Source organism: Electrophorus electricus, chromosome 2 (assembly GCF_013358815.1).
Source record: "Electrophorus electricus isolate fEleEle1 chromosome 2, fEleEle1.pri, whole genome shotgun sequence".
NCBI lineage: Eukaryota > Metazoa > Chordata > Actinopteri > Gymnotiformes > Gymnotidae > Electrophorus > Electrophorus electricus.
This window is the reverse complement of record NC_049536.1, coordinates 6,549,949-6,572,448: the sequence shown is the minus strand read 5'-3', so window position 1 is coordinate 6,572,448 and position 22,500 is coordinate 6,549,949. Positions and strand designations below refer to the sequence as shown.

The 22,500-nt window shown below is 38.7% G+C and overlaps 1 protein-coding gene across 11 annotated transcripts in view; it reads left to right on the top strand.

The window, feature by feature from the left end:
* Window positions 1–22,500, top strand: part of tjp1b (tight junction protein 1b) — a 57,555-nt gene that overhangs the window by 11,901 nt on the left and 23,154 nt on the right. The window contains exon 1 of one of the 11 annotated variants that reach the window (XM_035536636.1): window positions 11,529–12,170. The exons of 9 other annotated variants lie outside the window; for them this stretch is intronic. In XM_035536636.1, coding sequence (XP_035392529.1) covers window positions 12,144–12,170 — 27 coding nt within the window. In that variant the 5' untranslated portion in view covers window positions 11,529–12,143. Of the gene's footprint in view, window positions 1–11,528; window positions 12,171–19,706; window positions 19,836–22,500 lie in introns of those variants that run through there. One more of the 11 variants, XM_035536641.1, reaches the window with a different exon arrangement.

The window sequence follows — 22,500 nt, the reverse complement described above, 5'->3', positions numbered from 1 at the left end:
CATGTGTGTCCTTACGTACTTAACATATGGCACTGCACTAAAAGCACACACACTGCAGAAAACACAAGCTTCCTCCTCTAGTAAATGTCTTACTACATGCATTTAAGAGTGTTCAGTAATGCAGTTTATCAAACATTAGCACATTAAAACACTGAGTTTACAGTATATTGTATTCTAAAGAGGAATTGGAATTTGAGATTCCTCCAAGATTTGTCTGAGCTTCTGGAGAGCAGAACATATTCCTTTGCATACTAAAATAATGTCTGGAAAAGAGATGAAAAGTATCTTTATAATTTTATTCATTTTTTGACATTACATTTAATTACACTCAAAGCTAAGGGATCTGTATATAGTACAATCTACTAGGTTTCCCCTTACTCTAAATTCACCTCTAAAACACCCTTCCAACATAAAAAAGTAACTGAAGCGCAGCAATAGCCGTGAAGGTCCATACTACACCCTACTGATGCTAGAGCTAATCTCTCCGTCAGCATTTCCCCCTTACAATATTTATAATATTTATAATAACAGTCATGAATCTAGATGGCACTCATACTGTTAAATCGTTCTTTGCGTTCATATGTTCAAATGTGCTAAAATGAGATTTGACACTATAAATGCCATATATAGCAGAAAGCCGGGTGGCATGTTCTCGGTTTCAGGTTTCTTGTCCCGGCTTCATTTTTCAGCTTCTGTAGCTGTTTTTTCACAATTATATTGCTTACTATCAATCTGATGGTATTTGAAATCTAGTCACATTTTGTCCCCAGTCAGAAGCTACTGAGTTTGGGCTTTTTTAATGCAAAAATACAATCATGTCACCATTTCTTTTGGAGAATAGTACATTACAACATCAAAGACATTAATCAGTAATTCTGTGAAATATGATTTCCTTTGAAGGGTTCTTGGGTAAGTCTCAATGTCTAATCATAAAAATGTATCATTTTTATTCAAGAACACAATACAAGCTATACTGTTTATTACATTATCTGAACACATATTATCAGAAGATAATTGGCGATTAAGGTTCTAGTTAAGCACAGCACTGATGAGGTTTTTATGAATCACTGTCCTGTTTGTTATTGCCTGGGCACAGATTGCCCACAAGCCCTGGCTATATTTCAAGGGAGGCTGTAGCCCATATATGCCATGGATGATATAGGCATCCACACTTGATTTATGGCTAATGGAAACTGTTCAAGAATGAAGGCTAGCTTGGTGGCAGTGAATCAGCTGGGTCAGAGGTCAGCCACAGTGCCCATGGTCTCGGGCAAAACCTGTTCAGCTTGACCTGTGCTTAGTGTTCAGGCTGAGCTGGCACCAAAAAAACAAACAAACAAAAACACCAGTCATGCCATTCACAGATATCCACATGCCCTGTTATATACTTCCCAAAGTGAAAAGTATGATAGAACTGACCGTGTTTTATGAACGGTCTGTATTATTTTAACTGTGATTACAAAACTGCAAGCTTTGAGTGAGATATTTACTATTGACTCCTTCCACCCCACCCCACCCATCATCCTGCCCTTGTTCATTTACCCTAATGGAAAAGATTCTGCCTCCTCAGCTATTAGGGACCTTGCGAGATTTCAAACACAAACGCCTGGTGAAGTAATGGTTTAATGAAGTGTGTATGCTTCTTTCGAGGTATTAGTTTATTTTGGTCCAGCTTCCCTCTCCGCCAACATGATTTCATTCCGGCTTAGCTTCCTGGTGTTATGCAAGGGCATCTGGATCCAGTACATGTATACTGGGACGGTTCCTGATTCAGCTGTGGTTGTCCTGTCTCTCTCCCAGCTGGCAGAGCTAATCAGTGAAAGGCCTTTATGTGATGGAAAAGTGCGCTTCAGTGGTGAATATACAACCTTTACTAGTCCTACAATGCACTGTAATGGAGATGCAGGCTAGACATGTCTTTTCATTGCATATGCAGGTCAGAATGACCTGGCTACCACGGAACATTCTATTACAAATAAAGAACGCAAAGAGCCGCGCTACGTTTTTACAGTGTACGCTAAATGCACGTTCAAGCTAGGGGAAGCAGGAGCGCATCTGCCTTGTACCTGAAATCAGCATTCCTGGCAGTTGCACTTGTATGGTTTTTGTAAAGTTTTCATGCGTTTTTTTGTTTTGTTTTCTTTTGTTTTCTTTTGTTTTCTTTTGCTTTTGCTTTTGGATGGATTTGTTGAGAGCTGGCTTTTGCAGTAATATACAGTTCTTTCAAGAACATCCTATTCAGTGTGCGTGACCCTGACTCTTCTCATTGGTCTCATACGTGTTTAAGAATTGTTCATCTTGGACTGCTCCTGAGGCCTTTGTGTCGGCACGCCTGGCTCAGTCTGTTTGCATGTGTAGGGATGAAAGGAGAGTTGTTTGTGTGCCATCCAGGGCTGGTTGGTGCTGCTTGTTTGTATGTGGGAGATATGTGCCATGTCCTAGGGAGACACCATATGTTCTCAGGGGCCATCACATTCAGACAAGCCTGTGGATGAGGGAGCTGACATTGCACAAATGCAAATGATATGTAATTGATAAGACAATAATGTGCTTCTTTAATGATGTTTCTTGTGCAATTCAAAACCTTAAACTATTTTTTTTTCTGTTTGTTTCCTGTTCAGGCTGCTTTATATAACCAGGCATGTGTGTCAAGGTCTCATTTGGTGTTTCTGTCATTTTTTAATTCATTTTCATGTTCCCTGAATGCAAGTTCAAGACAGCATATCAGAAATACTTTTGACCTTAACCTGAAATTACCAGAATTTACCTGCTCCCTGCAGTTTCACTAGTATGGTTTATATATTTTTCTCTTTATTTTCATGGTCCACTTTTAAATTAGTTTTTTGATATAGCTAATTGTGCGCAAAAATGTGTCTCACTGTAAACATAACACTGCTTTTATTATTCCAATATTGTGATATCTTAAATACATTAACTCCTTGCTTTAAAGGTGGAAATCGCAGTGAGTGAGCGCGTTTGGACGTAACGAGTCCAAGGCAGGAAGTGCGTAGTACCGCCGGGGTCCGGCAGAGGGCAGAGTTTCACTATTAACGACTGCAAGCGCAGGGAGTATCATGAGCTCACTTCTCGGGCACGCCATTGTCAGCGGGTCCAGGGCACTGAAAGTAATGGGGATCGAGGAGATTTGGTTCTGGCTAGCAGAACTGTGTGTGCCTCGCCTTGCCACTGTGAATCACATCACTTTGGTTATTTTCCTCTGGCATCTCAAGGGACTGGCTGTCCATGCAGTAATTTTTTTAGCTTCTGATGTACAATGGCAAACAGGGATACAGCATGTATAGATATTGTGGGATTCAGTCAGCATGCAGTATCTTTAGTGCCAATGCTTACTAGTCTTTGTGAATAAAAATTATATGTGATTCGGCTCACATATATATAGATTATTTTGAATTCAAGAGGTATTAGACTTGCGCTGTGATTGCAAGGCATGGCGATTGTGACTGATGTGTAAGCCTTAAGTTAATGTTCCTTTCTAAGGCTATATTCAACCACTCTGTCAAGACTGTCTGCCCTGGCTTATTTATGAATAAGCGCTATATGTACTTTTCATTAGATGCATTTTCCCTGTGGGATATACTGAATGGTACCAGCAATCAATTAATGACAGTGTGTGTGTGTGTGTGTGTGTGTGTGTGTGTGTGTGTGTGTGTGTGTGTGTGTGTGTGTGTGTGTGTGTGTGTGTGTGTATGTGTGTGTGTGTGTGTGTGTGCGTGTGTGCATCTATGTGAGGGTATGTATAGGAAGTTAGTTTCGGTTAGTCCTAAGGTCTGTGTATCTTCATCTTAGAAATGATAGCTGTGTGTAGAAATAAAGCCATGCCTTTGTCTGAACAGGCATGGAAAGGCCGATTAGAGATAATAAATTATGATAATTATGTTTCTGTGGTAAAGACCCTAAGCGCCCATCAAGCCTTGATCTTCAATAGTTGTCTTGGGGTTAACCTGACTCAGGACATCTCAGATATTCACTTCAGAGTTTGAATTCCAGAATAGATCGATTTTTTTTTTTCTGATAAAGCTTTGTGGAATAAATGGTGGGCAAGAGAAATTACACTACCACTTGATTTTCCTGTAATAAATATATTCATTTAACGACATTTTTAATGCTAGCATCAATCTCAGTGGGAATCACACACTCCATGCTTGTCGCTGCCCCCTGGTGTTTAATACACTTCACCTCCACCACATCCCATTCTCAGAATACATCACCTTTGCTTGAACCATCAGAGCCATGTTGTGACTGTCCTTTGGGCTGTCCCTCTTGAAGCTACTAGACTCATATATCTAGGGATTCTTGTAAACATTCACTCTCTATAGGAAGCACAGGTGGGGATTAATAGAATTGATTTCCTTGTGAAGCGGAAGAGATTTATTGCGTTGTTGGGCTTTTTGCGCAGTGCGGTAGATTACCCCATAGATGATTTTTCTACCCCCACCTCCTCACTCTTACCCCCAACTTTCTCATCCCACAGAGTGAACGATCACAGGCACCACATTTGGTAACTTCTGTACCTTTGCCATCAAAACCTGGATCTCTGAGTGCCACCAAGGACATGAGTCTGGAGAGATATTAGCCATTGATGATGTAAAGCTGTGATTCATCATTAGGAACAAGCTTAATAAGATTACGTAGAGGATATATGTGTTGAGCACGACTGATTGTAAATTTGCGAAATATTTTTCACCACATATTCTGTCCCAAGAAGGCAATGAGATGTGATACAGAACTAAACAGAAAGGAGTTGATTTTAACACATTTCTCTGTTTATCCTTGTAATGACATTATCAATGCATTTGTTTCTTTACTTCCCCTTTTCCCACCAAGAAATGGTGCCACTGATTGCAATAAGTGTTCTAGTATCCCAAATTATTCATAAGGACTTTATGATTTATGGAGATTACGTCACTAGTTATTATCGGTAGAAGAGCATTATATGAATGATACAAAAAAAAAAAGCAGCTCTCAGGTCTGAGTGGCCTAACTGAGCATGAATAAAAATATTTGGAAGCTCAGAGCTCTGAAGCTAATCGATTGTAGTTAATTAATTTGTAATCAGCCTCCATTGAAAATTATGATTTCTTATCAATTGTGTTTTAGTGTGTCTTATCTAAAACCCTTCTGTTGTTTCAAAAGGAAAACAGGCATTCTAGAAGGTGCACTGTAAAGCTCATTCCATAAGCCCAACTAAATTCAGAATTTCAATATAGAGTCATGTAAAGTATGATTACTGTTGTCCACCTTAAATGGCTGAAAATGCTTGATTGGCATGACAGTTCCTATATGAAAATTTGGAATTTGCATTTGAAACATTCTCCTCCTTCCCCAAAATGCTAGGCTGGATTGCAGTTTTTTGGTATATATCATTGCAGTAGTACTGGCTAGAAATTGTGTTTACTCACAGACCAATAAAATCATTTTTACTTGACCAAAGGGATATATAATTAAAATTATTTTTCAAGAACTCATTCACGTAGCAGCCCAAATGCGTATATGAAACCAAAGATGTCCAGAGTGTTGTCCAACAAGCTATTCTGCACTGCACAAGAACAAGGGGAGGATGACCTTTACATCTCTATCAGATCGTGTTGGCTGAGGGCTGCCTCAGGATCTAGAGTAACCTTGCCCCATTCTTTCTTTCCTTTTTCTCTTAGCTGTTCCTGTATTTTCTGGTTACTCAAGCTGTCAGTATGTACTGCCTCCTAGAACAATGTGTGAGTGTGGAACAGTGGGGTGCCCTCCTGCGCCCCAGACTCTGCGCACTGAGATCCTGTGCTTCTGGCTTTAGCTCAAGCATTGAGTTTACTCAACTTTCGGTCGCTTTCTCTTACAACATCATGTTCATGTGGCTTTTGGCACTATGTGTTTATTGTAATGATGGATGGAAAAGAAAGAGCTGGTGAGAGAAGAAGAGACATGCAAAGGTCAACCTTAGCCGAAATTGTACAAACATCTCTTTCCATACACAAATAAATAAATGTTCATCTCTGAGTGTAGGGCAGATGACATGATGGAGGTTTATCATACATATGCCCTGGTGTCTCCTAATGTGCAACTGAATTTAATCACACAGAAGAACACATTTCCATTGTACCTGTTTAAAAGACTAATCATATGCCTAATTCACCATTCCCAACATTTCAGTTGTTGTGGAAATATTGTGGGAATGCCATTTAGATCTCCAGAATATGCCAGCAGAACTGTCAAATATTTATTTCCTGGATATCATGGGATAAAATAAAAATAGCTACAAGTTGTTGGTAACAGAAGACTTTGTCCTTAGTATTTTCAGTGGAATTGTTTTTTTTTAAATTTACTTAATCATTCTACCAAGAGCTATCGACAGGCCAGTAAGCACAAAATGAGTCTTCTTCCAAATCAATGCCTTAATTGCTTTACAGTGTGGCTGCTCTATAACAGCTGACAGGACAGAAATCTGTTGAGTAGGGCTTCGTTTTTCCAATATTCATGAAAACAGGAACAGAAAAGGGAAAAAAGATCAGTGTTTACACTTTATTCAGCTTAGCATTACTAAGCAATTTACTTTTACGCAAGGTAATTACATTTTTTTTAATGAAAATTTGTAATTTTGTAATTTTGCTGCCTAAATAAACCCAAACTAGTTATCGGCATGGTACTGATATCCTTAAGATCACTGATCAGATCTCAGTTTGTAGCCCAACCCCTAACGAGTCCTGGGAATCACACTAACAGAACATCTTGTATTGTTCTGATGAGATGTTCTTCTGGTTGCAGACCTGTGCAGGCCTCTTTTTTATCCAATAAATGCATTGGCAACACATAATCACATGGAAAGTTGTTGTGCCTGGCATTTTGAAGGGTATTCGCTTAGATGGCATTAGAGTATTTCTAGGACCAGACTTTGTGGAGAGAGAGACCTTACCCTGGCAGAAGAAGGCTGGGTTGCCTTTTGGTTGGCTTTTGTTGAGTTATACACTGCCAGTCTATAATAACTTATGGTGTTTGTCTGCGTTCGTGATAAACTCAAAAATGGCCAAAAGTTAACCATAAAGGTTTTTATGTTGTTTTTATGATGTTACAAGAACCACAAGTTTTAACCCAAGCGGCATTGCTTTCTAGCTAAGCAGCTGCCAAATATTTATCACTGAAGGTGAGGGTTTCTATTTTCATAAATGAACCCTAAGACTTGCTTACTGGGCTGCTGGTCTTGTCTGGTGATTCATTCTTGCCCACGGCCTAAGAGCTTTGAAGAGCTCCTTTGGAATCTGTGATTCACTTTTCATCGTGACATTGACTCACTCTGTTCCTGGTGGATATTATTACTTATGTGTACACAACAGCTGAAACATTTATTTTTTTGTTTAGTTGCTGTGGATATAAATAAATGTGCATCTTTCGTTTCTGCAACATGAACATATAGGTTATTATTTAAGCACTGGCAAGATTTACAACAAAATTATGGTTTTCATTTTGTTTCACTACAACTTACAATAATATTGGAAATGTCATTATATTAATTTCTATGTCTGATAAAGCACATAGAATATCCTTGAGATTGTAGGCTTCATTGAAACAATATTTTAACTTTGTCTGAATATGTCAATTCAGGCAGTATATATTAAATGAAGAATGAAAAGGTTAGCTGCAGAACTGCCCCAGAAAAGATTATCAACATAACATTGTACTTCAATGCTACCATGCCTCACTGAGTAACTGATATCATCATCCATCCCAAGCTAAATTAGTTATAAAGCATAATGTGTCCAATCTCTGTGTTGCTGAATTTAGCATATGCATTCACTGTATATCAAGTATACAGCTTTAGAAAGAGTACAGTGGACATCTGTGGGTTTTGAAGAGAGGCAGTTTACTGATTTATACATCTGTCAGAATATTTATTTGTTGGCTGAACCACTTGCACAGTGTTAGGAGATCTCTGAGAACTCTTGTTCTGAACTGATGACAAGGCAAAACAACAATAAACATTAGTCATATAGCACTTTTTAAAATATGTTTCACAGCTTTATAAAAACAGAAAGATAAATCTTTATAATAAAAAGAAAAAAGATATATAGAGAAAGATATTTTTATAAACAGATAAAAAGAGAACATTAACTAATTAATAAAAAGCAAAAACAGTAAAGTTAAACAGAATAATAATAAAAATAGTATAAGAATAAAACTTTGCAACAAATTTGAGAATATTTTTTGTGTATTTAAGTGTATTGATGGTTCTCAGGAATATAGAAAGAGGGTTTTAGTGCTTTGGGCTTTAGTAACAAAATGTTGACTCCCTGCACTTCAGACAGGTTTTAGGGATTTGCTCTTTGATGATCTGAATACGTAGAACAAACATATATCGTAAATAATTTTGCTATGGTGGAGGGAAACAAGACAACAAAAATTATTAAGAAAAATGTTTAATCCATTTTAAAATATACAGGTTCTAAGTGATATTATCTAAGAGTTGGTGTAATGGTATATGCCAGGGCTCTTGCTGCAATATTCTGAACTCGTAAATTTGTAAGACCTATAAGAGTACTATAGAAATCTAGAGACATTGATACAATAATCAGATTTATTTTCTGCATTATCTCACGAGAACTTTACAGACCTTAGATATATTATTAACTCTATTATATGACAAATCATTAAAAACACTGAGAGGTGCAGAGCTAGGCCTGAAAACTTAACTGAAATGTTTCATTAAGATTATTTGTATTGACATAATGATGAACACTCTTAAAAATAAAGGTGCTAACTGAAACCAGAAAGGATTCCTTGGAATTCCGTTTATTTTTCCCTGAATCCTTAATTGATTGGTTCTTTAAAAAAACATTTTTGGTTGGTGCCATTTGAAGAACCATACATATAACAAAAAGTTATTGTTCTAATTAAAGGTTCTTCCAAGAACCATACACAGAAACAAAGAACATTTTAAGAGCCTTCTTTTTAAGAGTGTAACACCACAGACACAAGCTTCTCAATTATTTGGACAAGAAGTAAAAGAATGCAGGGGTCAAGAGTTATTTTTTTCCAAAAAGAAGTTATATTCAACCTATGTAAATATAATCAGTGATTAATACTTGACAGTACTCAAGACATAAACTGATAATGAGCTGGGAACCTAAAAAAAGGTAACAGGAAAACCACTTATAAGGTAGTAAGTAAAAGGTGAACAGGGCAGCTCGAAGAGTTAGAGAATGGCAATAGTCCTGTGTTTCAAGATTAAAACGTGAAATATGGACATATCACATTTTGTAAAACATAATGTGCGGTGGAGCAGCAACAAGGCTATGGGGAAGAATGAGACAAGAGAACCTTTCTTACAGTGTCATTTGTAGGTGACCCCCCCCACCTTTCTTTTTTACTCTATAAATCAACTGAAGATGCTAAAAAGAGGTCCGGGATATTCTTTGAATACAAAAATACTATTACTTACAGGCCTTTTCTTTCTCAGAAAGTCACACTAGTCTGTTGCCAAGGCTGAGAATAGTGAGGCTAGTCTTGAATTCCCACTATTCCTCATGTATTTACATCTTATTACTATTCTGTTTATTCATTTGTTAGGCGCGTGACCTTGTTCTAACATACAGAAGTCAAATTCCCCCTCCTCTGCCTCTTTTTCTCATCCCTCTATCGCTCCGTCCTTCGGCGGAAATGGCATGAAGCCTCCTTACGTCAGCATCATCGCAGGACCCCATCTCCTCTTGGTTCACACTCAGCTTGTATCTCTCCTGTGCTCATTAACAGAGATAAAAGGTGACAGAGGCAGTCAGGGGACTACAAAGAGCAAAACAGCCTCATGCAGCATAAAATTGCTTACATTAAGGGCACGGGTGTTTTGATCAAATATTGTGTTCTACCTTGCTTAACCAAATTCTCATTGTCATAGGTACTTAATTGGGCATGGTTTAAATTGAACAGTCCATCCCATTGAATTTTCTTCTTCATTCAATAGTAGACATATCCCCAAAGCCAAGCTACTGTATTTTTTGGTGTTTGGATTACTTTGTTGTTTTCCTAATGTGTATTTCATTTGCAATGTCTCTTCAACTTCAGGATGATGCTTGGTGAGACTATCCAAGAATGGGTCCAGATGACAAACCCTCTAGTAGTATTCTAAATGTAGGGCCAGGCATAATGCTGAAATCAACTGTCAGTATCTTTTGTGTTTACTTTATGTGCCCCGTGCAGCTTTGCTCGCTCTGTTAGGCTCCTGCTGTTTCCGCTGAGATCTTGAACAGGGGTGATATACTGAAAGGACATCCAGTATAACCTATGCTGCTTTTTCTCTGCTTAGGTAGCTAATGACTGATGTTTTCACTGAGGTCCACCATCACTATTGCCTGACAGTAACAGCAGATTTTGTGATTTTTGTTTGAAACAGTGAATGCTTCCCAATCAGATTGTCCTTGTTAAATGTGAAATGCATTATACAAGAGTACTGTGCATTTTTTAAGAACTGATGCAGGGTGTGCAGAGAATTCTGTATGATGGATAATTAGTTATGGAAATACTTGTGTCAGGAAAAAATTATCCTGGTTCTACACTTTGGTGTTGTGGCAGGAAGGCCAGTGTGCGTGGGCTCTCGATCCTCCAGAAGCATAGTCCAAATTAATGACACTGAGTGATGTTATGGAACAGACACCATCAACAGCAGTAATCTCTGCCTAAGAGTATTGCACGACTACTATAAACTATGACAATGTTGTGCATTGTAGTTAATTTTCTGTTGATCCACTGTTTACAATTGTAAAACACTTAGCTTTACCATGAAGCCCTTAAATTGAGTTATGTCTGGCGGTTTAAATGCAGGCTAAACACTTTCTTGCCTATGTAGCTGTGTTCACTGTAGCCTTGCATAGTTGTCTGCTGTAATGCTGCAAGGTGTCTGCTTGGTGTATTCCACCACAGAGTGATGGCAAATACAGGGATTATTAAAGGGAAAAAAAAAAAAAAACTTAAACAAAAAAAGTATAAACCGTTCATTTTAAAAAGCATCTCAGAAACATTCAAACATAGGTTTGCAATATCTGTAGATCAGTTATGAATAATCTGTGGATCAGATATGAATAATTTGTAGATCAGATATGAATAATGAGCTATGAATTATTCCATTTAAATTCGCTTTTCTCAGTTTTTCAAACAGATTAATATCTTAATCTCAGTTGCAGTGATTTCTTTAATGTTTTGCAGTACTGTTATATCCAGAAATGGAAAAGACCAGCATCTAAAAAGATAGAGGTTTTCTAATGTTGTTAAAAGAATAATGTGGTCACAACCACAAAATCTAAATGTGGTCTTTCAATTATATCTTATATCAGTTTGCAATTGTATTTGGTCTACTAAATGAAATCGAGCGCTATCTGTTTATCTAAATTTGAGCTTTGGCAAATCAGCTTTTAATACATCAATTCCTTAATGACAAACAATGACGTTGTTTTGTTTTGTTTTCCTGATGGGAGCAAATCATTTCCCATGTTTGCAGCAAGGCATTTCATTTTACTTAGTCGCTATCATTCAAATACACTGCTGTTCATTGCGGGAATCTTGTGTCGGATAACCACCGCGGAACTGGAATACGAAGCCAATAATCTTCACCGTTTTTACTCACACCCCTGGAGTAGCGCGGTGGACTTTCCCAGACAGACATGTCACGGTTGTTGCTTGGACTCGGAGCGCTGTGGGAAAGGCATCCCGTGTCTGCCATTGCAGTGGAGAGGTACGGAGGCTGAGGACACAAATCCCTCCCTCCTTACATGTGCTCAAACGCACATTCGAACGGATATTTCGGTTCGGGACGTGTTAATACAGCCGAATTGTGCTCGGCAGTCGCATTTGGGAGTTATTTTCGGATACGATTCGTTGCATCAGTACCAGCGGGAGCCACTGACGGCAGCGTATTGCTACGCTAAAGAAGAGCTCGGCTGGGAACTTTGGATCTCCTCAATAAGATTTCTGACATGTTGCTCATCGTCTACAGTTAAAACTCGAGCCCGGCGCTGCGGCACCCGGGCGAGAGGAACCAAACGGGCCGTTTAGCTGTTTTCTCAAGCAAGCAAGCAAGCAAGCGTAGCTCGCTCTGTTTTTAAAAAAGCCACCACGTTTAAGTCAACTTGGGAAGCTAAAGGAGGAACAAAATGTCTGCCCGAGCTGCCTCTAGTAAGGTAACTCCACGTTATTGTTTATGTTTAACGACAAATTTCAACAACAGTGTAGAAAACATTGGTGCACAGAGCATATTTAGCTTCATTCAATTCTGTCCAAAGCACTCGGCACTTTAGCGACCTCTCAGTGGGTAGGCATGGCGTCTCCAGCTAGCTAGAGACCACTGCCTAATACCTCTCTAAGGTCATGTGTCTCACTAAACGCCGGCGTGGTGTCCATCTAACATTACTAAGAGAGCTAACGCGTTTCTTTACGATGCCTAGTTTGCCTAATTTTGGCCACCGTTGGTATAATTTTATTCGTTTCTATGTCGCTGGCTAGCTGTTTAGCTATTTAACCCACACTAGCCAAGATGTTTAACTGCCGTTAGACGCCAACTGCAGCCGGGTTTTAGCTCGCTTGTTGGTTATGTCTGGCCATATTATGTTGTTATACGACTAACGTTGACTGATCATAAAATGCTGAAAATGTTACGTTGTGGAAAAGCCACACTCGTAGCGGCAAAACCTACCGCTGGTAAGCCGGTGATGCTCGTTGCAATGTGTTGCTGAGCTAGGTAAGCTAGCTCAGTTAAATAACGCTAGCTAACTAACGGATAACGCAGAAGCCCGTTTTCTTGAATTATACGCTGCAGTCAGACTGTTATATTTGGCTATCTTAGCCAGCCAGCTTCATTATGATGTAGCTAACTAAATAGCTACTGGGCTATTATATTTGGGTTAACTAACTAGCTCCTAACCTAGATAGTCATCGTAACGTTTTTAATAGGATGTCTAGCTAGCCTTGGCTCCAGTTTTGAAGTTCTAGCTAACCTAAGTAACTTAATTCCCCTTTTAAGGAAAATGGCTAGCATCTGTTTTATAAGTGCTTTCTTTGTAGCTTTTGTCTGGAACTTTGTGGTTAACAGTTCTAGCCAGTTTATAATCCGAGTTAGTTGTTGTTTTGGAGTAAAAGATATGCCCTACTTATAGTTAGTTTCAGTAACGTATTATTAAATATGGGCGTGTTTCTGTTTCGGTTGAAACTTGACAGGTGAACTTCAGTAAACCAGTCTGACATCCCGGGAATGTGACTAACCCATTCTTCCCCCTTTGTAATGTATCGGTTTCTCGTAGATTTTATGCAAAATTGATACTATGTTCTCTTTTAATTTAGTTAAACATCATAGGTTTTAAGTTTTCTTTTTGGACCTAACTGACGTAGTTAGAGGTGCTCACCCAAGTTTTAAAAGCGAATTCCAGGTAGATTATCTTTTATTTAGTCTTGCATGATTTATTCCCCGTTTGGGAATTCCACCAGTAAAACTGAATTCTGAAGATCTGTCTTAAGATCTGTCTTTGCTTAGGCCTATACTGTTCCTAGTGCAAGTTGTGAAAATAAAAAGCATTCAGTGATACTGCTGTACAGATGTTTAAGATGATACCGGAAAATATATTTTCCAACTTCTCCAAATTTTGGCATCAGCACATGTTAAATGGCAAAAGCTCAATACATTCTAAGTTGATCCTTGGTAAGCTGTTTTCATTTCAGTGCACTGATTGTAGACACACTTGTAGCAATGTCTCAAACAGGTCACACAAGTTAAAAGGCTACCTATGAAATAGTTTAACAGATAACGGTTGCTTAATTATGACATCAAGAGGGGAAATTAGATTTACTTAAATTGTAGGTAGGCATGTAAGGAAAACAGTTGCAGGCTTTTCTTGTAAATCTGGAAAGCTTTCTGCTATTAAGGGTGTAGTTACTATTGATTTTTCAAATTGAAGATTCAGCTGTCCTATTTTCCACGTGTTGTGATTTATTTTTATCAGTGTTAAGGTGGATAAGCTGTACATGTCCTCCGCTGTTGAGTGATGATGGCCTTGTATGATTTGAGATGACAAAATCAAGGTGAAAGGTTTGGACCGGGAATGTCTCTCGCTCCCTCTCCATCTTGCCCTTTTTGTATCTTGCTTGACAGGTGACCAGCACCCCAATTAAACCTGGACATGAATTATCTTTGTTGGATCAAGAGATTATAGTGTGTTGTAATAGTGTGACAAGTAACTTTCACAAGTACAGCATTTGAGGTATTGTCTTTTTCTGTGATTAATATTTTTTTTAGAACATGACATCATTATTATTATGAATTTTCTTTTCAGTGTCGCCCTATTCTGTGATTGGGGTGGGGGGGGGGGGGGGTTGTGTTTTCATGTGCACATCTTTGCATTTGTTGTGAGAATGAGGATGACTGAAAATGAGAGATGAGAAGAATATTAATGTTCCAGGGAGCTTTTAACCAGTTGTAGCCATTCAGATTGTAGGCATGATGGCTTGTACAAGGTGCATAAATTTCACAGGTTAAAACTGGAATCCATGGAGTATTCCCTAAGCACTATTTTATTGCATTTTCTGTGATCCCAGAAATAGATGTGCTGAGACACAAGATCCCAGAATAGAGCTGTCGGAGCATAGTGTTGTAGGTGTTCAGATTTTAATTAAATTAATTCACATTAGAAATTATTAGCGTATTGATGATAATGATTCCAACAAATGAGGCACCAGTCCAACAGGACAAAATAGTCTCAGAATGAGACACACCTGATGGTTAACACAAGGTATCTATGGAAATGGTAGTAATTTTCTCAATGTCTGATAGAAATTCTGACCACTCTAATGGAATAGCCTACTTTTCTTAGATGTTAGAACTACTATGACAAGAGACACACACATCAACAAAGTTTAATAATAAATCAGTTGGAAAAGGAAGACAAGAATAAAACATCACCATATACCAAGCTGAAATAGGATAGTTATGATGAAATTAAATGATTACATATAAGAAAAAAATATTTTCCTTAATCTGTAATGTCACAGTATCAAGACTAGAACACTATGCTAACTTTGGAGAGGAAAAGCAGGGAGAAAGTATGTATTTACGTTCAGTATTGTCCTTGAGTTAGACCAATAGGCTTGGCTGGAAGCGTCAGTCTCCTGGTTGATGTTCTGGGAATTGCAGAAACAGACCCTTCTGCACTTATTCCAAAATGTTGCATGCAGAATTATGTTTCTTGATGAGCATTTGTTCAGATGAGTTTGAAGTTGCATCAGCTAAGAAGAAATCATAGTTTCAACTCTATAATTGAGACCAACAGGCCTCCAATACTCAATTCCACCTTGAAATGTTAAGTGTTGTGATTTATAGGGGTGTAGAGGTGGGCAGTGTCCATATCCATGTCACATCTGGTCCTCCATGTTGATTGGTTCTCCTTCAAGCAGCAGTGTTCTGTGGGTTCACTCCCATCTCACCTCCTTACAGCCCTGTTCTTTGTTAACTGGATATAAAGTTTCATTTTATGTCCTTACTCTGTAAAAGGTGTGTCACACAACTTTGAAAATCTTCTCGTTGTTTCAGGTAGGATTTCACATTTCATTCAAGATGAAACATGGTATGTCTTGTATTTTTCATGTACAGTAAGGGACAAGAATGGATTTCATTTTCATATAACACAATACAATTTTACAAACAACATATATATCAGAAAATACTATGAATATGTTGTGAAATTTCCATTTCATTGTTTTTATAGAATTTGTATTTCTTATGTTTTTCTCCACTGAATGCTTGGAGTCTGCAGAGTAGACATAACAGTCCGTATCAGTCCAAAAGGTCAAGCAAGGTTATGCACACTCTGGAAGAAAAGCTTCCCTAAGTGGTATCAGGACAATTGTTTTATGACTGTTTTACTGCCATAATGCTGATGGCATGATATTATAATAACTTCATTTCATGTGACTTTCAAAAACAAAACACTTTGTCAGTAGAGTCATAATGTCCAGATTTAATGTCTGTCTATATAAGGGAGGAAAAGTATCATTTCTATTTTTTTGGCTGTTTCGAGCAGTGTGCCACCAATAGAGTTTAGCGTTTAGGTCTCAGTAATTATATGTCCAACATATCATTGCTTATCTGTGCCTTCAGACCTGGCTTTTAAAACAAGTAAGCTATTTGGTACACCACTTTATTCATTTATCTTTGCCAAGAAAACCAGGTATGATGATTTTTTGGAGCAATGGTGAGTACCACTGCATGCTAAGTGTATGTAGTCACCCTCTGTTTCCTCCACCTCTTTTTTCATTCATTCCCATTTGAGAACAAAAGGAGTATGAGTTGCACTGTACATGTGGGTTGGATTTTTACCAGTTGTTCATGAGTCATGCAGAGATCCACTGCTGGAATGAGTGACCCACATGCACCAAATTCAGATCTTCCCCAGCTGGTGTTATGGGGTTGTAGGTCAGCAGTGACACCTGGGGTTAATGGAGTCTTCATTTCCTGCTGCCTAGTGTAGTAATATGTAGCTGCGTATCAGCTGAGCAGAGGCCAAGTGGTCTGACATGTACTCTGCACATAGATCCAAACTAATGCACACAGCTTTATCTTGTTTTTATAAATATTGTTATATGAAGTTGAATACATGAGATGGGATGAGGTCTTAGAGAAGGTATAAAGAAAGGTGGGCCAGTTGCTTTTATTTCTGATTTTTACCTTTATCAGTCAGGTAACATCCTAATGACAGAATCTTTACCCTTTGAGTTGAACTCAGGCAGTGCAACTCGATCAATTGTATGCCCTCGTTAATCTCCCCTAGTGAAATGAGAGCTTAGATCTCCATATCTCAGTGGAGGTAACTTTCATCCTACTGTCTGCTCATATCTCACTGAGAGGAGTGTGTTTGCTATTGTCTGTTAACACACCCCTTAAGCTCCATGAATGGCATTAGTGACTCTCAAATTAATCTAATATTGATGGATCGTAATATATGTGGAGCATGCCATCTTTGTCCTGCATTCGACTAAAGGATTTTGACAGTTTGTGAATTAAAAATGGCTATTGGGCTACTTGGATAAGTGCTTGTTCCTTCTTTACCAGGTTATTTACAGTGTGTATAGGGATCTCACTGGTATTGGACTGAGTTATAAGGCCGATGTGTATTTTAATGTATGTATTTTATTTAATTTTATTTATCATGACGTACCTTATGGAAACCTAATTATATAATCCTACACCCTTGTTGTATACATTGATTAACTTTTCGTTGATTAGGACACCAAGCTTAATATATTGCATCACGTTAACCAAGAGGACTGATCTAAAGATAGTTGTCCTCCAATCTAATGACAAGACTTGATTAATTACAGGACATGGACAGGTCTAACAGGATAAGAAGTCTGGTCAGCCCAAGTAACCCCATTGACACTCTTTGTTCACGAGACACTGGCATAGTTAAATAAGAGGTGGATCATGAGCAAAATGCAATGTTTTTCTGTTCTTGCAAAATAGAAGTTGAATGTGTAAAAATAATGAAAGAAATGTGAAATATCTCTGCAAGTCACAATAGACTCTCTAATTCTACGTGCTTAGCTTTCAAGTATGTATTTGTCATTTCATGAATTGGTAATCTCTTGACTCTCTCCAGTGGCATAAGAAATGATTTGTCACATTACTGGCTTTTTTGCATTGTGGCCTTTGAGTTATAAATGTCAATTATGGAGATATATGAAAATCTGAATAGGCTGCAGCTTTCATCCTCAATGAATTATGGAAGTATAAGGTGTTGGGTGAAAATCCTCTTAATACTTGGCTGTCATCAGTGGTATCAAGGTCATTTGGAAAAAGTATGGGAACCTCTAGGAAAATTTGTCTCAGGGCCTGGACTCAGTAAAGAAACAATGAATTCCATTTAGTCAGGAAATATGGTGAAATGTCATGTTTGTCTATGATCTAAAACTCAAGAGCTTCGGTCATGTAACATGACAATGGTCTAGAATAAAGTTACTTAAAGAATATAAGGTTTCACTAGTTATGAATAAAGGCCTTGTTTGGCTTAACCTTTTGTTCAAAAAGATATGGCAGTATAAATTGTGTGTATGATCTTTGTTTAATAAGACACTATTTTAAGTCACAGTGGGAAGGTAGCAAAAGATGGGAGTGAACTGCAGACCGCATCCATGCTTCCGTTTACCATGTTTTCTCCAGGGTCTCCTTGGGAAACCTGAGCCCTAATCATTACATGTGGCCTCTTTATTATAATGTAGCATCAGCAGAATTGAGTTATTTATAGCAATTTGTTAAAGAATAGCTTCAGCAGTGCCACATTCCCAATCCTGCCCGCACACTTTTTATGTACCAAAGGCATTGATACTTTAGAGACTCTGTGAACATTTTTGTTGGTTTGTTTTTGTTTGTTTGATTTGGGTTTTTTGGGGGGGTTTTTAAAGCTAAGGCATTTTTAACTAGTAAAATAAATTGCAGGTAAGATCTGCAGTCTTACACTGTTGGGCAGATTTATTTAGCTGATCAGAGACAGCACATAGTGGTTGTTCACCTCTTTTGGTTTCTTGTTTTCTGTCACCCTTTATTCTGTGCCGATGGTGTAATGATTCATTTTCTCTGTGTTAAAGGTGGAAGAGAAAAGGAAAACGTACATGGAATATGTTGCTACTTGACCTGTGTACTGATGTACATTCCACCATGACAGTATGATAGAAACCTCCTGGAGGGGTGTGTGTATGTATCAGGGCAGGCTTGTCACTCAAAACATCTCTGCACAGGTGTGGGATCAGAGATAAGTGCATCTCTGTATAGACACACTGATCTATGGCACTTAGCAGACTACATATCCCAGCTGGTTCACCTGTCTGTAAAATATCTAAAAAACACTCCTGCTGTTTGTGCATCTGTGTGTGTGACTGAGAGAAAGGGGATGAATGCTGCCTTGGCATGGGGCACTCAGGAAACTGCACAGTGTTATCCTCCCTATGCAGCATATCTGCCTTCTATGGCAGAGAAGCTCCCAACTGTGTGTGATATGCAAATGTCTCTGCTTCTGTGCTTCCATGGCATATTTGTGCACTGGTTTGTAATATTATGTTGTCCTTTTGCAGTTAGTTGTTTTAGTCATACATGTGAAAAGGTTTCACTGGGTTTGGGGCAAACCAATTCTGTAAAGACTGTAGGAGTCCTGTAGATGACGGTCATTTCGTAGTGTGTGAGCAAAGTCATCAGAGAGTTGCAGTGAGGCAATGCCTGGAAGCTCTGTCCACCATGGTGCTTCAGGGGTTAAGGCCAGTACAGCACTTTACACTGCAGATGGATCTGTGCTCCTATTGAGCAGAGGAGCTCTACACTATGACACAACTGCGCATAAAAAAAAAAAAAAAATATATATATATATATACACACACACACACACACACTGACACTCTTACAGCACTGCCAAGCCACAGGCATTTATTCAGGTGTGGGTGTGGGTGTGTTGTGGTACCAGATTAATTGTGTTGCGTTCATTTCTTTCTATGCAGCTAAATTTCTGAATAGTAGTTTCATGGTTTCCTATACCATATGGTACCTCATACAGCGAGCCCCTGCTTCTCTCGCCCTTCCTCTTTACCCAGCCTCCCTCCCTCTAGCTTGCTCTTGTGCTCCCTCCTGTGCTCCGTCTCTTTCTGTTTCTGTGTTTCTCAGTGATTGAATTGCAGTTCTTGCAGTGAGCAGGCAGTTTTGTTATGAGGCTAGCACTGCTGGGAGGTTGAGTCTGTGGGATCTGTAGGTGGATTAGGTATAGAGGAAGGCAGACGCAGAGATGATTCTCAGTGTTCTGACATGATCAGAGCAAAATGCTGTAAGTAGATCATTTAGTAAACACTCCTTAGTGCTCACAAGTGTTGTTAAACCATCTGTGTTTTGTCAGTAGCCTGCTAAAGATCATGTTTACTTGGATCATTTATGTAAGTAAACGAAATGGTCTTATTAGTTCTATTGCGTGTCAATACACTAAATAGTATATTGGTTTGTATATATTCTATTTTGAATTTAGGCTGTTTCATGTCATATTTCAGTTTTTTTACATTGCTAATCCATTTTCCTAACATGCTTACTATAAGCTTAGGCCTGTGTCGCTCTACCATGTTTGTGACTTGAATTATTACTTATACACAGGTAAAAATTTGCAGTGATGGTTCCAGTGCACACGCGTCTGTGTGCACGTGTGTGTACACATGCTGCTTGTAGAACCATTGATCCTGGCTTTTTAGTGATTTGGAGCTAGTCACACTCTGTGGGTTGTAAAATAGCATCTGACTATGGAAGGCTTGATTAGAGTCCTCATTCTGACGTAATTATTTGGTGTCTCGTGTCATTAATTCTTGCACAGCCTGGCTGTAAAGGCCCAATTCTGCCGCTAGGCTCTGATAAAACTAGGACATATTTTCCAACACACGTTTGTTCTCCCCTCTATGCTTTAAAGACAGTATGGCTGGGAATGCAGGTAAAATGCCAGGCATTGGTCCCGCATTGAGTCTTTTACGCAGGCTCAGCCTATCTCAAAGAGCCTCAGAATGTTTCTCAGATTACCACCATATACTTGTACATTGCACATTAGATGTTTTAGATCAGTGTTTTACAGGGCAGTTCTTGGTGTTTTCCAGGATACAGAGCCTCCAGGACAGTCCACATTTTTTTTGGTACATTCTAACTATATATCTTATTCGGTCTTCTTGAGTGATTTAGGTGTGTTAGGAACTGAGATGGAGTCAAACATGCACTTCTTGGGGTTCCTGAGGACTGAACTGAGAAGCAGTTTTTCCCTGACTGTACCATGCTGCTACCATGCTAAACCTACCAGCAACAATCAATGGAAGCTATTTTTAGTCAGTCTCTCTCTCTCTCTCTCTGCGCACTGGGGAAGTGTGCTACTGGGTAATGACTAAACAGCTATGACTGATAGCAAAGAATTTACACAGTCTACTTGCAATACCATAGTAATGCATAATAGAGAACCAATCACAAAAGTAAATTTGCTTTCTCAATTAACCCCTTAGAAATAATTAAACCTGTCATAATAAATGCAACCTATCATTTTATTGTAAATCTTCCTTTTATGATGTGACGACGCCCACTGCCATGAGAACATTGTTAAATGAACTCGCATGGAAGAAGGCTGGATATCTGTGTTCTGGTTGTCTTCACAGGTAGCCCAGACCCAGACCACAGTATAATCCTTAACATTATGTCTGAATTGAAGATATTATTTGCCATTGTGACTGTTCTTTTTTTTTTCTTCAAAACGAACAAAGATGCATGCACATGCACCCAGACACAGCATATTGTTTGACCAGAATTCTATAATGATGCAGCTATGTCCTGGTTGTAGCTGTATGCTGCAGTGAGGACCCCCTCTGCTTCCTCCCATCACTTTTTGTCTTACCGAGGAGTTGTTCTGGGCAGCTGCCTTTCTCAGAGAGCACTTTGGTCCCAGGCTCTCGTTAGAGCTGTGCTCAGCTGTCTGATCCATCTGTGTGTGGGCCCAAATGGCTCTGCTTCCGCACAAGCCTCCAGACCCCTTGCTGCAGAGAGCTGTCAGCTGCCACTTCTGCCAGCCTCCTTCCTGCTGGGTGGAATCTCGACTGGCATGGAATTGCAGGGGCTAAAGCATGGCCTTATAAAACGTGCAGCTAAAACCTTACTTTCCTCACACACCACCTTGCTGGTATTTACTTACCTATAAGCATAATAACACCCAGACACTTACTTGCCTGTAAGAAACAAATATATAGAGAGTAAAGCACAAAAATAGGTTGTGGTGGAGAGTAGGCTGTAGCACATGCAGTATAAGCTTACAGTAACTAGAATAACTCAAACCCCCACTCATTTTCTCTAAAATGTACTAGATCTAATATTCTGCTTCCTCAGACTGCTGTAGACAGCAGAATTTGTTTTTATTTAAATTTAACCACGAATAAAACGATATAGGGCCTTTCTATGCAGGTTTACATTTTATGTTGCCATAAGTGACCAATAAAACTTTACAATGATAGACCTAGACTTGGTGTGCTTGCTCACATAAAGGGTATAGAAAAGACCTTTGAAAGTAGGTTAATAGTAATAAGAAAGCTTGTATACCATTTGGAATGATCTGGTATTTTGTAACAATGGCTCTGAAAATTGATCTGATCGTCTAATGTCATACTGAGACTTCTTGCCTCATCCACTTTTTTATATTGCCACATTTTTTATTGAAGAAGGTGCTTTAACAGTCAAAATGTGAAGACCAGCTGTCTTTCTCTACAAGTTTATGCATTTTATCCAAACCAGTTTATTGGCTCTGATTTAGTGTTACATTTTTTGTTAATTAGCCAGTTAAACAGGGAAGATTTGTCCTGTTTTTATACGAGGGTATTTTGTAAGAGAAATCTTTTCCCTTTCTACTTTTGAAGCTGCTTAAAATTTGATTAGATTGTAAATATTTTTGGACAAATCAGTCACTGGCTCATTTCCTCTGCTAGCTT